This window comes from Canis aureus, chromosome 14, assembly GCF_053574225.1.
Source record: "Canis aureus isolate CA01 chromosome 14, VMU_Caureus_v.1.0, whole genome shotgun sequence".
Classification (NCBI taxonomy): Eukaryota; Metazoa; Chordata; class Mammalia; order Carnivora; family Canidae; genus Canis; species Canis aureus.
In genome coordinates, this window is record NC_135624.1 from 62,540,261 (window position 1) to 62,554,127 (window position 13,867).

Below are 13,867 nucleotides of genomic sequence, written 5' to 3' on the forward strand. Positions count from 1 at the left end.
TGAAAAGGTATAAATAGAATTATCATTTGGTCCAGCAATAAGACTTATGGGTCCATATCAAAAAAGAATTGAAATTAGGACACCCATCTTCCTGACATCGCTATTCACAAGAGCCACAAGGTAGAAACAACCCAAGTGTCCGTTGATGAAGAGATCAGTCGATGAAATGCCGTATATGCACACAATGGAATAATACTCAGAAGAAAATTTTAACATGTGCCATCATGAATGAACCTTAAGACATTATGCTGAGTGAAATGGGCCATTTACAAAAAGACAAATACTGTATGATACCAGTTCTAGAGGAATCTAGACTGGTCAGATTCATAGAAATATTATTTTTGGCGGTGTAATACTTCCTTTTTAAAATTTTTTTGTATATTTTTTATTGTAGTTCAGTTTGCCAACATATTCTATAACACCCAGTACTCATCCTGTCAAGTGTCTCCCTCACCTACTTTCACCCAGTCACCCCCCACCCACCACCCCTTCCACTTCCCCTTGATTTTTTCCCAGAATTTGGAGTCTCTCATGTTCTGTCACCATCTCTGATTTTTCCCACTCATTTTATCTCCTTTCTCCTTTAATCCCTTTCACTATTTTTATATTCCCCAAATGAATGAAACCATATAATGATTGTCCTTCTCTGATTGACTTACTTTACTCAGCATAATAACCTCCATTTCCATCCATGTTGAAATAAATCATGGGTATTTATCATTTCTAATGGCTGAGGAATATTCCATTGTATATATAGACTATGTCTTCTTTATCCATTCATCTTTTGGAGGACAGCAAGGCTCCATGGTTTGGCTATTGTGGCCATTGCTGCTATAAACATCGGGGTGCAGGTGTCCGGGCGTTTCACTGCATCTTTATCTTTGGGGTAAATCCCCAGCAGGGCAATTGCTGGGTCGTAGGGCAGGTCTATTTTTAACTCTTTGAGGAACCTCCACACAGTTTTCCAGAGTGGCTGCACCAGTTCACATTCCCACCAACAGTGCAAGAGGGTTCCCCTTCTCCACATCTTCTCCAACATTTCTTGTTTCCTGTCTTGTTAATTTTCCCCATTCTCACTGGTGTGAGGTAGAATCTCATTGTGGTTTTGATTTGTGTTTCCCTGATGGCAAGTGATGCAGAGCATTTTCTAATGTGCTTGTTGGCCATGTCTATGGCTTCTTTGGTGAAATTTCTGTTCATGTCTTCTGGCCATTTCATTATTGGGTTGTACATTTCTTGGATGTTGAGTTTGATAAGTTCTTTGTAGATCTTGGATACTAGCCCTTTGTCTGGTATGTCATTTGCAAATGTCTTTTCACATTTTGTAGGTTGTCTTTTAGTTTTGTTGATTGTTTCTGTTGCTGTGCAGAAGCTTTTTATCCTTATTAAGTCCCTATAGTTCATTTTGTTTGTTGCTTTTGTTTCCCTTGCCTTCGTAGAGGTATCTTGCAAGAAGTTGCTGTGGCCAAGTTCAAAGAGTGTATTGCCTGTGTTCTCCTCCAGGATTTTGATGGATTCTTGTCTCACATTTAGATATTTCATCCATTTTGAGTTTATCTTTGTGTGTGGTGTAAGAGAATTGTCTAGTTTCATTCTTCTGCACGTGGCTGTCCAATTTTCCCAGCACCATGTATTGAAGAGACTGTCCTTTTTCCAGTGGATAGTCTTTCCTGCTTTGTCGAATAGTAGTTGACAATAGAGTTGAGGGCCCATTTCTGGATTCTCTATTCTGTTCCATTGATATATGTCTGTTTTTGTGCCAGTACCACACTGTCTTGAGGATCACAGCTTGAAAACCGGCATTGTGATACCCCTGGCTCTGGTTTTCTTTCTCAATATTCCCCTGGCTATTCAGGGTCTTTTCTGATTCCACACAAATTTAAGATTTTTTTGTTCCAACTCTGAAAAAAGTCCATGGTATTTTGATAGGGATTGCATTAAATGTGTAAATTTCCCTGGGTAGCATAGACATTTTCACAATATTAATTCTTCAAATCTATAAGCATTGAATATTTTTCCATTTCTTTGTGTCTTCCTCAATTTCTTTCATAAGTGTTCTGTAGTTTTTCAGGTACAGATCCTTTATCTTTTTGGATAGGCTTATTTCTATGTATCCTAAGCTTTTGGATGCAATTGTAAATGGGATTGATTCCTTAATTTCTCTTTCTTCAATCAGTGTATAGAAATGCCACTAATTTCTGGGCATTTATTTTGTATCTTGCCACACTACCAAATTGCTATATGAGTTCTCGCAATCTTGGGGTGGAGTCTTTTGGGTTTTTTATGTGCAGTATCATGTCATCTGCGAAGAGGGAGAGTATGGCTTCTTCTTTGCCAATTTGAATGCCTTTGATGTCTTTTTGTTGTCTGATTGCTGAGGCTAGGATTTCAGTACTATGTTGAATAGCAGTGGTGAGAGTGGACATCCCCGTCTTGTTCCTGATATTAGGGGAAAGGCTTCCAGTGTTTCCCTATTCAGAATGATATTTGCTGTGGGCTTTTTGTAGATGGCTTTTAAGATGCTGAGGAATGTTCCCTCTATCCCTACATTCTGAAGACTTTTGATCAGGAATGGATGCTGTATTTTGTCAAATGCTTTCTCTGCATCTATTGAGAGGATCATATGGTTCTTGTTTTTTTTTTTTTTTTCCTCATTGATATGGTCTATCATGTTGATTGTTTTATGAATGTTCAACCAGCCTTGCATCCTGGGGATAAATCCTACTTGGTCATGGTGAATAATCTTCTTAATGTATTGTTGGATCCTATTGGCTAGTATCTTGGTGAGAATTTTTGCATCTATGTTCATCAGGAATATTGGTCTATAATTCTCCTTTTTGGTGGGGTCTTTGGTTTTGGAATTAAGGTAATGCTGTCCTCATAAAACAAGTTTGGAAGTATTCCATCCCTTTCCATCTTTCCAGAACTTTAGTAGAATAGGTATTGTTTCTTATTTAAACGTTTGATAGTATTCCTCTGAGAAGCCATCTGGCCCTGGACTTTTGTGTCTTGGGAGGTTTTTGATGACTGCTTCAATTTCCTTCTTGGTTATCAGCCTCTTCAGGTTTTTATTTCTTCCTATTACAGTTTAAGTAGTTTGTGGTTTTTCAGAAATGTGTCTATTTCTTCTAGATCACTTAATTTATTGGCGTATAGCTACTCATCATATGTTTTGTATTTCCTTGGTATTTGTTGTGATTTCTCCTAATTCATTCATGATTTTATTAATTTGAGTCTTTTCTCTTTTGTTTTTAATAAGGTTGGCTAAGGGTTTATCTATCTTATTAATTTTTTTTATAATAAATTTATTTTTTCTTGGTGTTCATTGGTGTTCAATTTGCCAACATACAGAATAATACCCAGTGCTCATCCCGTCAAGTGCCCTCCTCAGTGCCCATCACCCATTCACCCCCACCCCCCGCCCTCCTCCTCTTCCACCACCCCTAGTTCGTTTCCCAGAGTTAGGAGTCTTTATGTTCTGTCTCCCTTTCTCATATTAATTCTTACAAAGAACCAACTCCTGGTTTTGTTGATCTGTTCTACAGTTCTTCTGGTCTCTATTTTATTGAGTTCTTCTTGAATCTTTATTAACTCTCTTCTGCTGGGTGTAGGTTTTATTTGCTGTTCTTTCTCCAGTTCCTTTAGGTGTGATGGTAGTTTGTGTGTTTGAGTTTTTTTCCCAACTTTTTAAGGAATGCTTGTATTGCATGTATTTACCTATTAGGACTGCTTTTGCTCTATCCCGGAGATTTTGAATGGTTGTATCTTCATTTTCATTAGTTTCCATGAATCTTTTTAATTCTTCTTTAATTTCCTGGTTGACCCATTCATCTTTTAGCAGGATATTCTTTAACCTGCACGTGTGTGAGTTTCTTCCAAATTTCTTTTTGTGATTGAGTTCAAGTTTCAAAGCATTGTGGTCTGAAAATATGCAGGGGCGATCCCAATCTTTTGGTATCGGTTGAGACTTGATTTGTGACCCAACATGTGGTCTATTCTGGAGAAAATTCCATGTGCACTTGAGAAGAATGTGTATTCAGTTGCGTTCAGATGCAAAGCTTTGTAAATATCTGTAAAATTCATCTGGCCCAGTATATCATTTAAAGCCCTTGTTTCTTTGGAGATGTTGTGTTAGAATATCTGTCATTTGCAGAAAGCAATGTGTTGAAGTCTCCCAATATTAGTGTATTATTATCTAAGTATGTCTTTACTTTGGTTATTAATTGATTGATATACTTTGCAGCTCCTACATTAGCGGCATAAATATTCATGATTGTTAGATCCTCTTGTTGGATAGATCCTTTACATGTGATATAGTATCCCTCTTTCTCTCTTACTACAGTCTTTGGAATAAACTTTCACTTATCTGATATGAGGATTGCTACCCCAGCTTTCTTTTGAGGACCATTTGAATGGTAAATGGTAAATGGTTCTCCAACCTTTCATTTTTAGGCTGCAGGTGTCCTTAGGTCTAAAATGAGTCTCTTATAGACAGCAAGATGGGTCTTGCTTTTTTATCCAGTCTGACACCCTGTGTCTTCTGATGGAATCATTTAGCCATTCACGTTCACAGTTACTATTGAAAGATATGAATTTAGTGTCATCATAATACCTATTCAGTGCCTGTTTTTGTGGGTTATTTCTTTGGGCTTCCTCTTTCTTTTACTGAGTCCCCATTAATATTTCTTGCAGAGCCAGTTTGTTGTCATATTCTTTCAGTTTCTGCCTATCTTGGAAGCTCTTTATCTCTCCTTCTATTCTGAATGAGAGCCTTGCTGGATAAAGTATTCTTGGCTGCAGGTTCTTCTCATTTAGGACCCTAACTATATCCTGCCAGCCCTTTCTGGCCTGCCAGGTCTCTGTGGAGAGGTCTGCTGTTAATCTAATAGTTCTCCCCATATAAGTTAGGGATCTCTTGTCTCTTGCTGCTTTAAGGATTTTATCTTTATCTTTGGAATTTGCAAGTTTCACTATTAAATGTCGAGGTGTTGAACGGTTTTTATTGATATTAGGGGGGGACCTCTCTATCTCTGGGATCTGATTGCCTGTTTCCCTACCGAATTAGGGAAGTTCTCAGCTATGATTTGTTCAAATATGCTTTATGTCCCTCTGTCCCTCTCGGCACTTTCTGGAATCCCAATTATACGTAGATTTTTCCTTCTGAGGTTATCATTTATTTCCCTTAACTTTTTTCATGGTCTTTTAATTGTCAGCTTCTTCCTTGCCATCAATTTGTCTTCTATGTCATTCACTCATTCTTCTACCTCATTAACCCTTGTCGTTAGGACCTCCAGTTTGGATTGCATCTCATTTAATTTGTTGTTAATTTTGGCCTTATTAGATCTAAATTCTGCAGTCATGAATCTCTTGATTCCTTTATGTTTTTTTTTTTTTCCAGAGCTACCAGTAGTTTTATAATTGTGCTTCTGAATTGCTTTCTGACATCGAATTATAATCCAAATTCTGTAACTCTGTGGCAGATAGTACTGTTTCTGATTCTTCCTTTTGTGGTGGGTTTTTCTTTTTAGTCATTTTGCTTATTGCAGAGTGGTGGTATGAGCGGGGTGCGTTAAGAATATCAACCACGATGTAAGTAAATTTCATCCTAGATGATTCTGCCGAGGTCAGAGACCAGAAATTGAAAACAAAGATCAGAACAAAATAAGAACAGGAGCACTAAAGTGAAAAACAAATTTTAAAACAAAGTAGTAAAAAATAAAAGACCAAGTAATCCCAAAGAAGAAGAGAAAAAAAAAAAGAAAGAAGAAAAAAAAGGAGAAGAAAAAAAGGAGGGTCTGGGAGATGGTGGTGGTGACAAAGTTATATTGGAAGGAGAATGTAGTCTACATGAGGGGTTCTAGAAGGTAATCCTCTTTTTTCTGAGTGTATTAAGTCTGTATATTTGAAGATGGTCAGTCCCAAATTTATATAAACCAGAAATACTTGTAGAAGACCCCAACATTGACTGCCAAAACATAAATGAGATAAAAGAGGGGGGCAGAATGGGAATGAGGAATGTCACAGAATGAACCAGCACGGTTTACCCCTTGGTTCTGGGTGCATGCTGGTCATGTTTTAGAAGGTATTAACTTCTGTCATTATAGAACAAAATGAGGCAGAGAAAACAAAAATCACAAAACAAAACAGAAAAAATATCTTGCATATCTCCCAAAATTAAGTTGAGTGTGTTAAAGGGAATCTAGAAATGGAAAATATGTCCAGGGCCTGTAATTGTAGAAATATGAATATCAAAAAGGCAGAATCTTTAAAATGAAGAAGTGGTAAACTATTGTAGTTAAGGTGGGAAAAAAGAAAAAAAAAAACATTGGAAATTTACAGTCTGATTTAAAAACGAGTTGTACGGAAAAAGGAAGAAAAAATATAAAAGAGGGGGTACTCTCTGGTTCTATATACTGTAAATCCCTCGACTTCCCCTGGCGCTTCCCAGTGCTGCTCAGTGCAGAACTTGCTCTTGCCCTGTCCTCCAGCTGGTCTTCTGGGGCAGGTGCTGCTGTGCTGGTTCTCAGGTGTGTGCACCTGGGGGGGCTGCCCCCCCACCCCCCGCCAAGTGCACGGCCCAGTGGGAGCTGTTCACCCCGTGAGGCCCCTGTTTCCTGGCGCCCACCACCCCCCCAGGCTCAGGGTGACCCCAGGAGGGACATCACCACTGGCGGTGGCCAGGTCCCCAGCCCTAGAGTCAGCTCCCCAGGAACCACCGCAGTCTCCCGGTCCGCAGGGGCCTGGGTGCTCCCGGGCGGGGGGCGCTGCCCTGCACAGCTGGGGGCCCCGGGGCAGGAGCCTCCTCGCTGTCCTGGGCCCTCCCCGCCTCCGCCTGTCCCAGGGGGAGCAGGAGCCCTGCCGTGCCCCGGCGCCCTGGGTCGGGGCCTGTGCTGCTGGTATCATGCTCCCCGGGCCGCGGCTCCCGAAGGCAGCAGGTGCAGCCGCCCCCCCCAGCCCCGCCCGACCCCGGCTTCTCCCCGAGGCCCCCCCAGTCCCCGCCCTCTCCCAGCTCGGCCGCGGGGTGCAGCCTCTCCCCGGCCCCCTCCTCCGTGAGTGACCCTGGGAGCCTGGAGGCCCCGCGGCCCCTCCCGGTCCTGCCCGAGGTCCCTGCGAGCGCTTCTCCGCGGAGGAATCGGGGGGTCGGTGAGGTTCCCGCTGCTCCGGGCGGGGCTCTCCGTCCTGGGGGCTCTCCCTGGGCCTCAGCCCGGCTCCCCGCGGGGCCTCCCCCACTGGATTCTTTTTTCCTTTATTTTTTTCTGCCTTCCTACCTTGTTAGAAGTGAAAACCCTTCTCTCTGTAGTGTTCCAGCTGTTCTCTCTGTAAATCTCAGGTCGAATTTGTATGTTTTCAGGGTAGTTTGAAAGTTATCTAGGTGAGTTCTTGGGGCCAGGTGAGGTGAGGACCCCTACTCCTCCACTACCTTGCCCTGCCCCCCCCAGAATTTTTCTCTTTGAGATAAAAAGATATATTCTGTAACTAATGCTATAAGAATAAAAGATCTAAGTTTTCTTTCTTTTTTAAAAGAAATTGAGTACATTTTGGGCGCCTAAGTGGCTCAGTCAGTTAAGGGCCTGATTTCAGCTTAGGTAGTCATGATCTCAGGTCCTGGGATGGACCCCCAAGTTGGGTTCCTTTCTCAGCAGGGAGTATGCTTGTCCCTCTGCTCCTCCCTCTGCTCTTGCTTCACTCTCTCAAATAAATAAATACAACCTTAAAAAAATTAAAATAAAAGAATGGAGTCATACCAAAAGGATATAGGAACCAATATATAAAAAAGTTTCCAAAATCTGGGACGCTTTGAACAATAAATTAAATAATGATAATAATTGAGTAAAATATATAAAATAAAATAAATGTATATCTTATACTGATAAAGTAAATAAATAATAAACAAGCAGTTTCTTGAATTCCAGTAAAAAACAGAAAGAAAAAAACAAAAAGAATGAAAAAATTTTAATTCACTAGGTTTTCAATATTAACATTTTTACATAAATAATAAAATGTTCAAAACTAGGAATCCTTATTCAGATGTTGTCAATTATCCTGCTAGTGTTCTTTTTTCTTTCTGATACACGATCTAGGTTCCCTTCTTGAATTATCCTGCCCAGTGTCCTCACTCTTTTCAACTTGTGACAGTTGCCACAGTCTTTCTTTAACTCTTACTTAAGAAGAGTATTGTCTGGTTGCTATTTTTAGACACTCCTTTAATTTGGGTTTTTCTGATATTTTCTCATACTAAAGTGAGGTTATACATCTTTGGTAAGAATGCTATAGAAGCAATCTTGTGCCCTTCACTGTGTGGCACATCAGGAGGCACATAATATGGATAGATTAATCTTAGTGACAATAATTCTGATCACTTAGTTAAGATGGTGTCTGCCAGGAGCCTCCTTATGTAATTAATAAATATCTTCTAAGAAGATGCCATGAGACTATGCAAATCACAGTAACCAATAGTTACTATGCATATTTTTGCGACCTTTTACCGTAAAATTCCAATTAACAACTGCAGAAGAATAACAAAAGTGGTAAATCACTATTAGGCAAACACCACACTAATAATCCCTGCAGGGTATACAGAAGTCTCTATAATTCACTTGTAATTTTCATAAATCTAAAATGATTATTAAAAACTTAAAAGAAACTGGGGGATTTGGTTGAAAGAACTTTAATATAGGAATTAGTCATGCAGGCCAGTTGTAGGAAAAGGGGCCAGCTTTAAGCAGCAGAAAGGGAGTTGAGAGAGGAGACACCAAGTTGGTCAAACCCAACAACTAGATTTGGTTATCTTAGTTTATTCTCCATGTTTCTTGACCAGTCTATCATATTTTCTATTCCACGTTTTTTATTCAGAACTTAATTATATATCATGTCTTTGATTTCTCTTCTGGGTTACTGTTTATTTCAATAGCTGTGTCTACTCCTTTGATTTCATTCGTTGAATTTATAATTTCTAGAAATTCTCTTTGGCTCTTTAGCAAATTATCACAATTATTCTTTTTCATCTCTTGTTCCTTGCTAATGTTTTCAGTTTCTGCGTTCATACTCAAACATATTGAACAACATAATTTTATATATTTCATTTCAAATAATAATGTTTAAAATTACTGTGTTAATATTTGGGGTTTCTGTTGGTTTTGCTGGTTTGCAGTCATGAGATGTTGTTTCCTTATACACAAATTCTAATTGTGCAGGGTTGATTGGCGATTTGACCCTAGATTTATCTTTGCATCTTTTAAACAATTCTACTTTGGATCTTCTCTTTAACACAACAGAAAAACTCTCAAGGGATTTGAAATTTCAATATGTCCCTGTCAAATATTTTGATATAATTTTGTAATTGAATATAACATTGATAAAACCATGTCATACTTCTTGGAACAGAGATACATTAGTATTCTCTGTTACTTCCAAGTGATACTCTTCAACCTGTAAATACCACTCTTAAAGACTTAGCTAAAGCATTATATCATCATTCTCTTCTTCCACTAAGTAACCTCCTTTATGGGCTTGCCCTCCCTAATTCCTTCTAACCATCTAAGATCCATCTCCCTCCTGTGTGTAGAATAAGTATTGGTTGAACTGACATTTTTGCAGCAACCTGTGAAGTCATTTTGAACTGGAAATGATTTTTCTTGTTTATGCCCTGTGCATAGTACAGAATCTGGTATACACGGTGTGCTAAAAATTGCTTTGGGAGAGTATGAAGTATTAAAGGATTTGTAAAGGAATTCAAATTGGGTTAAATATAGATGGACAATCATCATATAGTTTCATCATATGGTTTCATCATATGGGGAACTGAGTGGGAAAAATTAGAGAGGGAGACAAACCATGAGAGACCCCTAACTCTGGGAAACAAAGGGTTAAGGAAGGGGAGGTGGGTGGGGGGATGGAGCACTGAGGAGGGTACTTGATGGGATGAGCACTGGGTATTATACTATATGTTGGCAAACTGAATTTAAATTTAAAAAATGTACAAAAAAAGAAAATATAGATGGACAACTGAACATAACATGTATATTTTAAATATTACCCCTCCGTTGAGATTTTGGTGTTTACGTCAAGTCAATATTTCCACAGACATGTCCAGTTATTAACTCACACACACTACAGGTCACAAATCTTTCCACAGACACTATTCCTTTAGTGCCTCATGGTTTTGCCTGTCATCATCATACTCTGGTTGCTCAAACTATAAACTGAGAACTTCTTTGTTTTTTAATTACCAACCATTTCTCACTTCTCCTGAACTATAAGGCATCATTCTATGCTTTCCTTTCATGAACCAAAATTATATTCTCCCTGGTATTCACATCAGATCTTGTTTTCCTAATATTTACTTTTAGCCCCTTACACATGTATTTTTTTCTATAACATTCAAATCCTATTTATTTATTTAATTTTAATAATTTTACTTTATTGATTCATGACAGATATATAGAGAGAGGCAGAGACACAGGCAGAGGGAGAAGTAAGCTTTCCATGGGGACCCAATGTGAGACCCGATTCCGGAACCCTGGGATTATGACCTGAGTTAAAGGCAGACACTCAACCACTGAGCCACCCAGGCATCCCTCAAATCCTATTTAGAAGCTAGAATAGTTTCATTATAGGACACATATGATCATGTTCTGAATCTCAATTGCAAATCTGAGTAGACTTCTTTAATGGAAATTAAAATGGAACGCAAAGTACAAGATCCAAGGCTCTCCAAAGTGTCCTGTTTTAAATAGTATTTTCCTTGTCTGCACTGTCCTATGTTGGCTTTCACTCTAAACATACTGAACTGATAACTCTACACATAAATGGTCATGATTCCCATATCAGCATTCTTTTTTTCCTTTTCTTCCATTCACCTTCAGAACCCTCCTTCTGTCACGTTTGCTTCTGGGCTCAGGTGAAATGCACCCTCCATCTTGCAGCTTTGTGTGGTTTTTTTTCACATTAGAGTGACAGCATCTTCTGAGGCCCTGAAATGCTGTATTTTAATCTACTATTTAGCACATTCCTCTTGTTACTATGTGATGTATGCATCTTACTCATATACTAGCATGTAACCAATTTTATGCCAAGGCTTACATTTTTGTTTCCCAAATTATCAATCATCATGTTCCATAAGATGTACTATATTATCTACTAGACTTGCTTAAATGGATTATTCTTTTATATTTAAAAATTGTCAATTAAAATATATCATTTTTTGTTTTAATATATTTAAAATGAACTCCTAAAATACTGCAGCCATTTCCTCTAACATATTTAAATATTTCATATCTCCTTTTAGACAAATACTCTATAAGACTGTGCCTCGTCAACAACGACAAAGTGCTCTCACATAGTGTCATTTCTTAACTCTAGAAATTAATTTTTAACTTGATCTGTATCTAAATTGCCTCTTCACTCTGTGCCCAGCAAACATTTAACTTCTGTAGAGCAGTGTGTAAGGAACCTACTGTCATGATGTCTACAAAATGGATTTCAGCAATTGTGCTGCTGCAGCTCTGCTACACTGGCTGTGGATTCTGTGGGAAGGTCCTGGTGTGGCCCTGTGACATGAGCCCTTGGCTCAATATAAAGATTATTCTGGAGAAACTCACAGAAAGGGGCCATGAGGTGACTGTGTTGGTGTCTCCACAGAGTTTCATCATTGACTACAACAAGCCTTCCACACTGAAATTTGAGGTGATCCCCATGCCACACGACAGAGAGGCTGCTGAAAAGTCGCTAGATCATTTTTTAGACATAGCTACTAATGTTATGCCAACATTGTCACACTGGCAGTCAGCATTAAAACTGGACGAATTCTTATTTCAAGATGATGGAAATTTCAAACTGTGTGAGACTGTAGTCTACAACCAGTCAATCATGAAGAAACTCCGGGAAGCTAACTACAATGTAATGGTCATAGACCCTGCATTACCCTGTGGAGAGCTGATTGCTGAACTACTGGGGGTCCCTTTTGTGTATACGGTAAGGTTCTCTATTGGTGACACTGTGGAAAAATACTGTGGGAAGCTTCCAGCTCCACTTTCCTATGTTCCTGTTACCATGGCGGCACTAACAGACAGAATGACTTTTCTGCAAAGGGTAAAAAATTTAATGTACTCCATTTTCTTTAAGTTCTGGACCCACCAACATGACAATCCATTTTGGGACCAGTTTTACAGTGAAGTATTAGGTAAGTGATTGCTTTTCATTCTAAAGTAGTTGTGTAAAGAAACTTAGGTGGTTTAAAAAAAGTCTAGGAAAATGAAGAGTATATTTTTAAAAGTTTCAATTCCACATAAACCTTTATAAGTGATAGCAATGAACTGTTATCCACAATCAATTGGGAGGACGAGGCAAGAAATATCTTGGAATGGTTACCCTGTCTTTACAGTCATCTAACCAGTTTGTAAGGTACCGTGATACTTAATAGATTGTTATCAAAACAAAATATAAAACACACTAATAAATGTCAGTCTAATGGAAGGTATATTTTTTTTTATCAGATATAGGCTATCGCAAATGAGTCTTGTATACTGAGTTTTCATAATGGAAGAGATTTGACATTTTATTGGTTAAAGAAGTGTAATATTTGTTGTAAAAGTCAGATAATCCTTTTGCCTGATTGTGGTAACAAACTGAAGCCTGAACTATATTAACAATGGATTAACTTTGGCATATATAATTTCCTTTGTCTGAATTTTGACCCACAAATTTTGAGATTCATTAATTATTACATTTAAAATGTATATTATTCTCTCCTGTTGGGCCAGAGTCTTTGCCATTCATCTCTCTCTCTCTCTCTCTCTCTTTTTTTTTTTTTTTCAACACGGAATGAAACTTCATTAGTCTTACATGAACTGTTTCATCATAGCTGGTCATACTGAAAAGTTTTCTAGAAGCTTTATACTCCTTAAGGGAGTACTACACAGAAACTAGAAAAATTAAATGGAAAACTAAAAAAGTTAATAGCCTGAGTTGTTGAAAGATAGCCCTTTTTAAATTACTAATGACACATATTCTATTTTATCTGATTGCTTTTTCTAATAAGGAGTGGTTTTGCTTTGCAATTTTCATATGTTTGGCTCTCATTTGATTCCATCAACTGAGGTTGGCTTCCACTCCCAACTATTTTTGAGAATCTTGGTGTTGCCAAGTCTGGTTTCTCTGGGATATTGGATTAAGGCCCACTCTTAGGACCTCATTCTAATATAATTACTTCTTTAAGGTATCTAATTCAAAAATATGATCAGATTTCAACATGAATGTTAGAGGAACACAAGTCAGTCTGGAACACTGACTTTCCAATAGATACCTTGTTTCACAAACAATATATTCAAAGGAATAAATTTTAAAACTCCTTAGCTTTATACATTATTTAAGTTTATACTGTGCTGATTTCACTGCAAATAATTTGAGAACCAGGAAGCACAACGTGGGTGTAGGTAGTGTGTTGGGTTCTATGGATTTAAAGTAAAGAAGACAGGATTTTGGTCTCAATTCTATTCTCATAAATAAATGCAAGATATAGAAAAATAAATATGTTCTGTTAATAAGAGAAACTTTTCCAGGGCTATCGATGAATTTTTAGTCCATTTGTCATATTATGCATAAAGAGGGGAAAGTTATAGGATTCTCTGTATAAATATTATGGAATAGATGTAATCCTTAGGAACTATGGCAAATGTTTAACTCTGTCATCTTTAGTAGGCTTGTTTGTTTGTTGTATGTACTTTTGTTGATTTTCAATCCTGCATTCTCTCATATTCTTTATCAGGAAATTCTGAATATACCATGACCAAAGCTTCCTTGTCAATCTCATAATAAAAATAACTAATAAAATGGCTGAAAAATTTAAACAGAACAAAAATATATATAA

At 38.1% G+C, this 13,867-nt stretch overlaps 1 protein-coding gene across 5 annotated transcripts in view; it reads left to right on the forward strand.

Moving 5' to 3' along the window:
* LOC144283733 (UDP-glucuronosyltransferase 2A3-like) overlaps nucleotides 1–13,867 on the forward strand; it is a 34,920-nt gene that overhangs the window by 2,233 nt on the left and 18,820 nt on the right. For 3 of the 5 annotated variants that reach the window (XM_077848231.1, XM_077848226.1, XM_077848227.1), the window contains one exon: nucleotides 11,288–12,181. In XM_077848231.1, coding sequence (XP_077704357.1) covers nucleotides 11,461–12,181 — 721 coding nt within the window. In that variant the 5' untranslated portion in view covers nucleotides 11,288–11,460. The remainder of the gene's footprint in view (nucleotides 1–11,287; nucleotides 12,182–13,867) is intronic. The other 2 variants (XM_077848228.1, XM_077848229.1) reach the window with 2 other exon arrangements.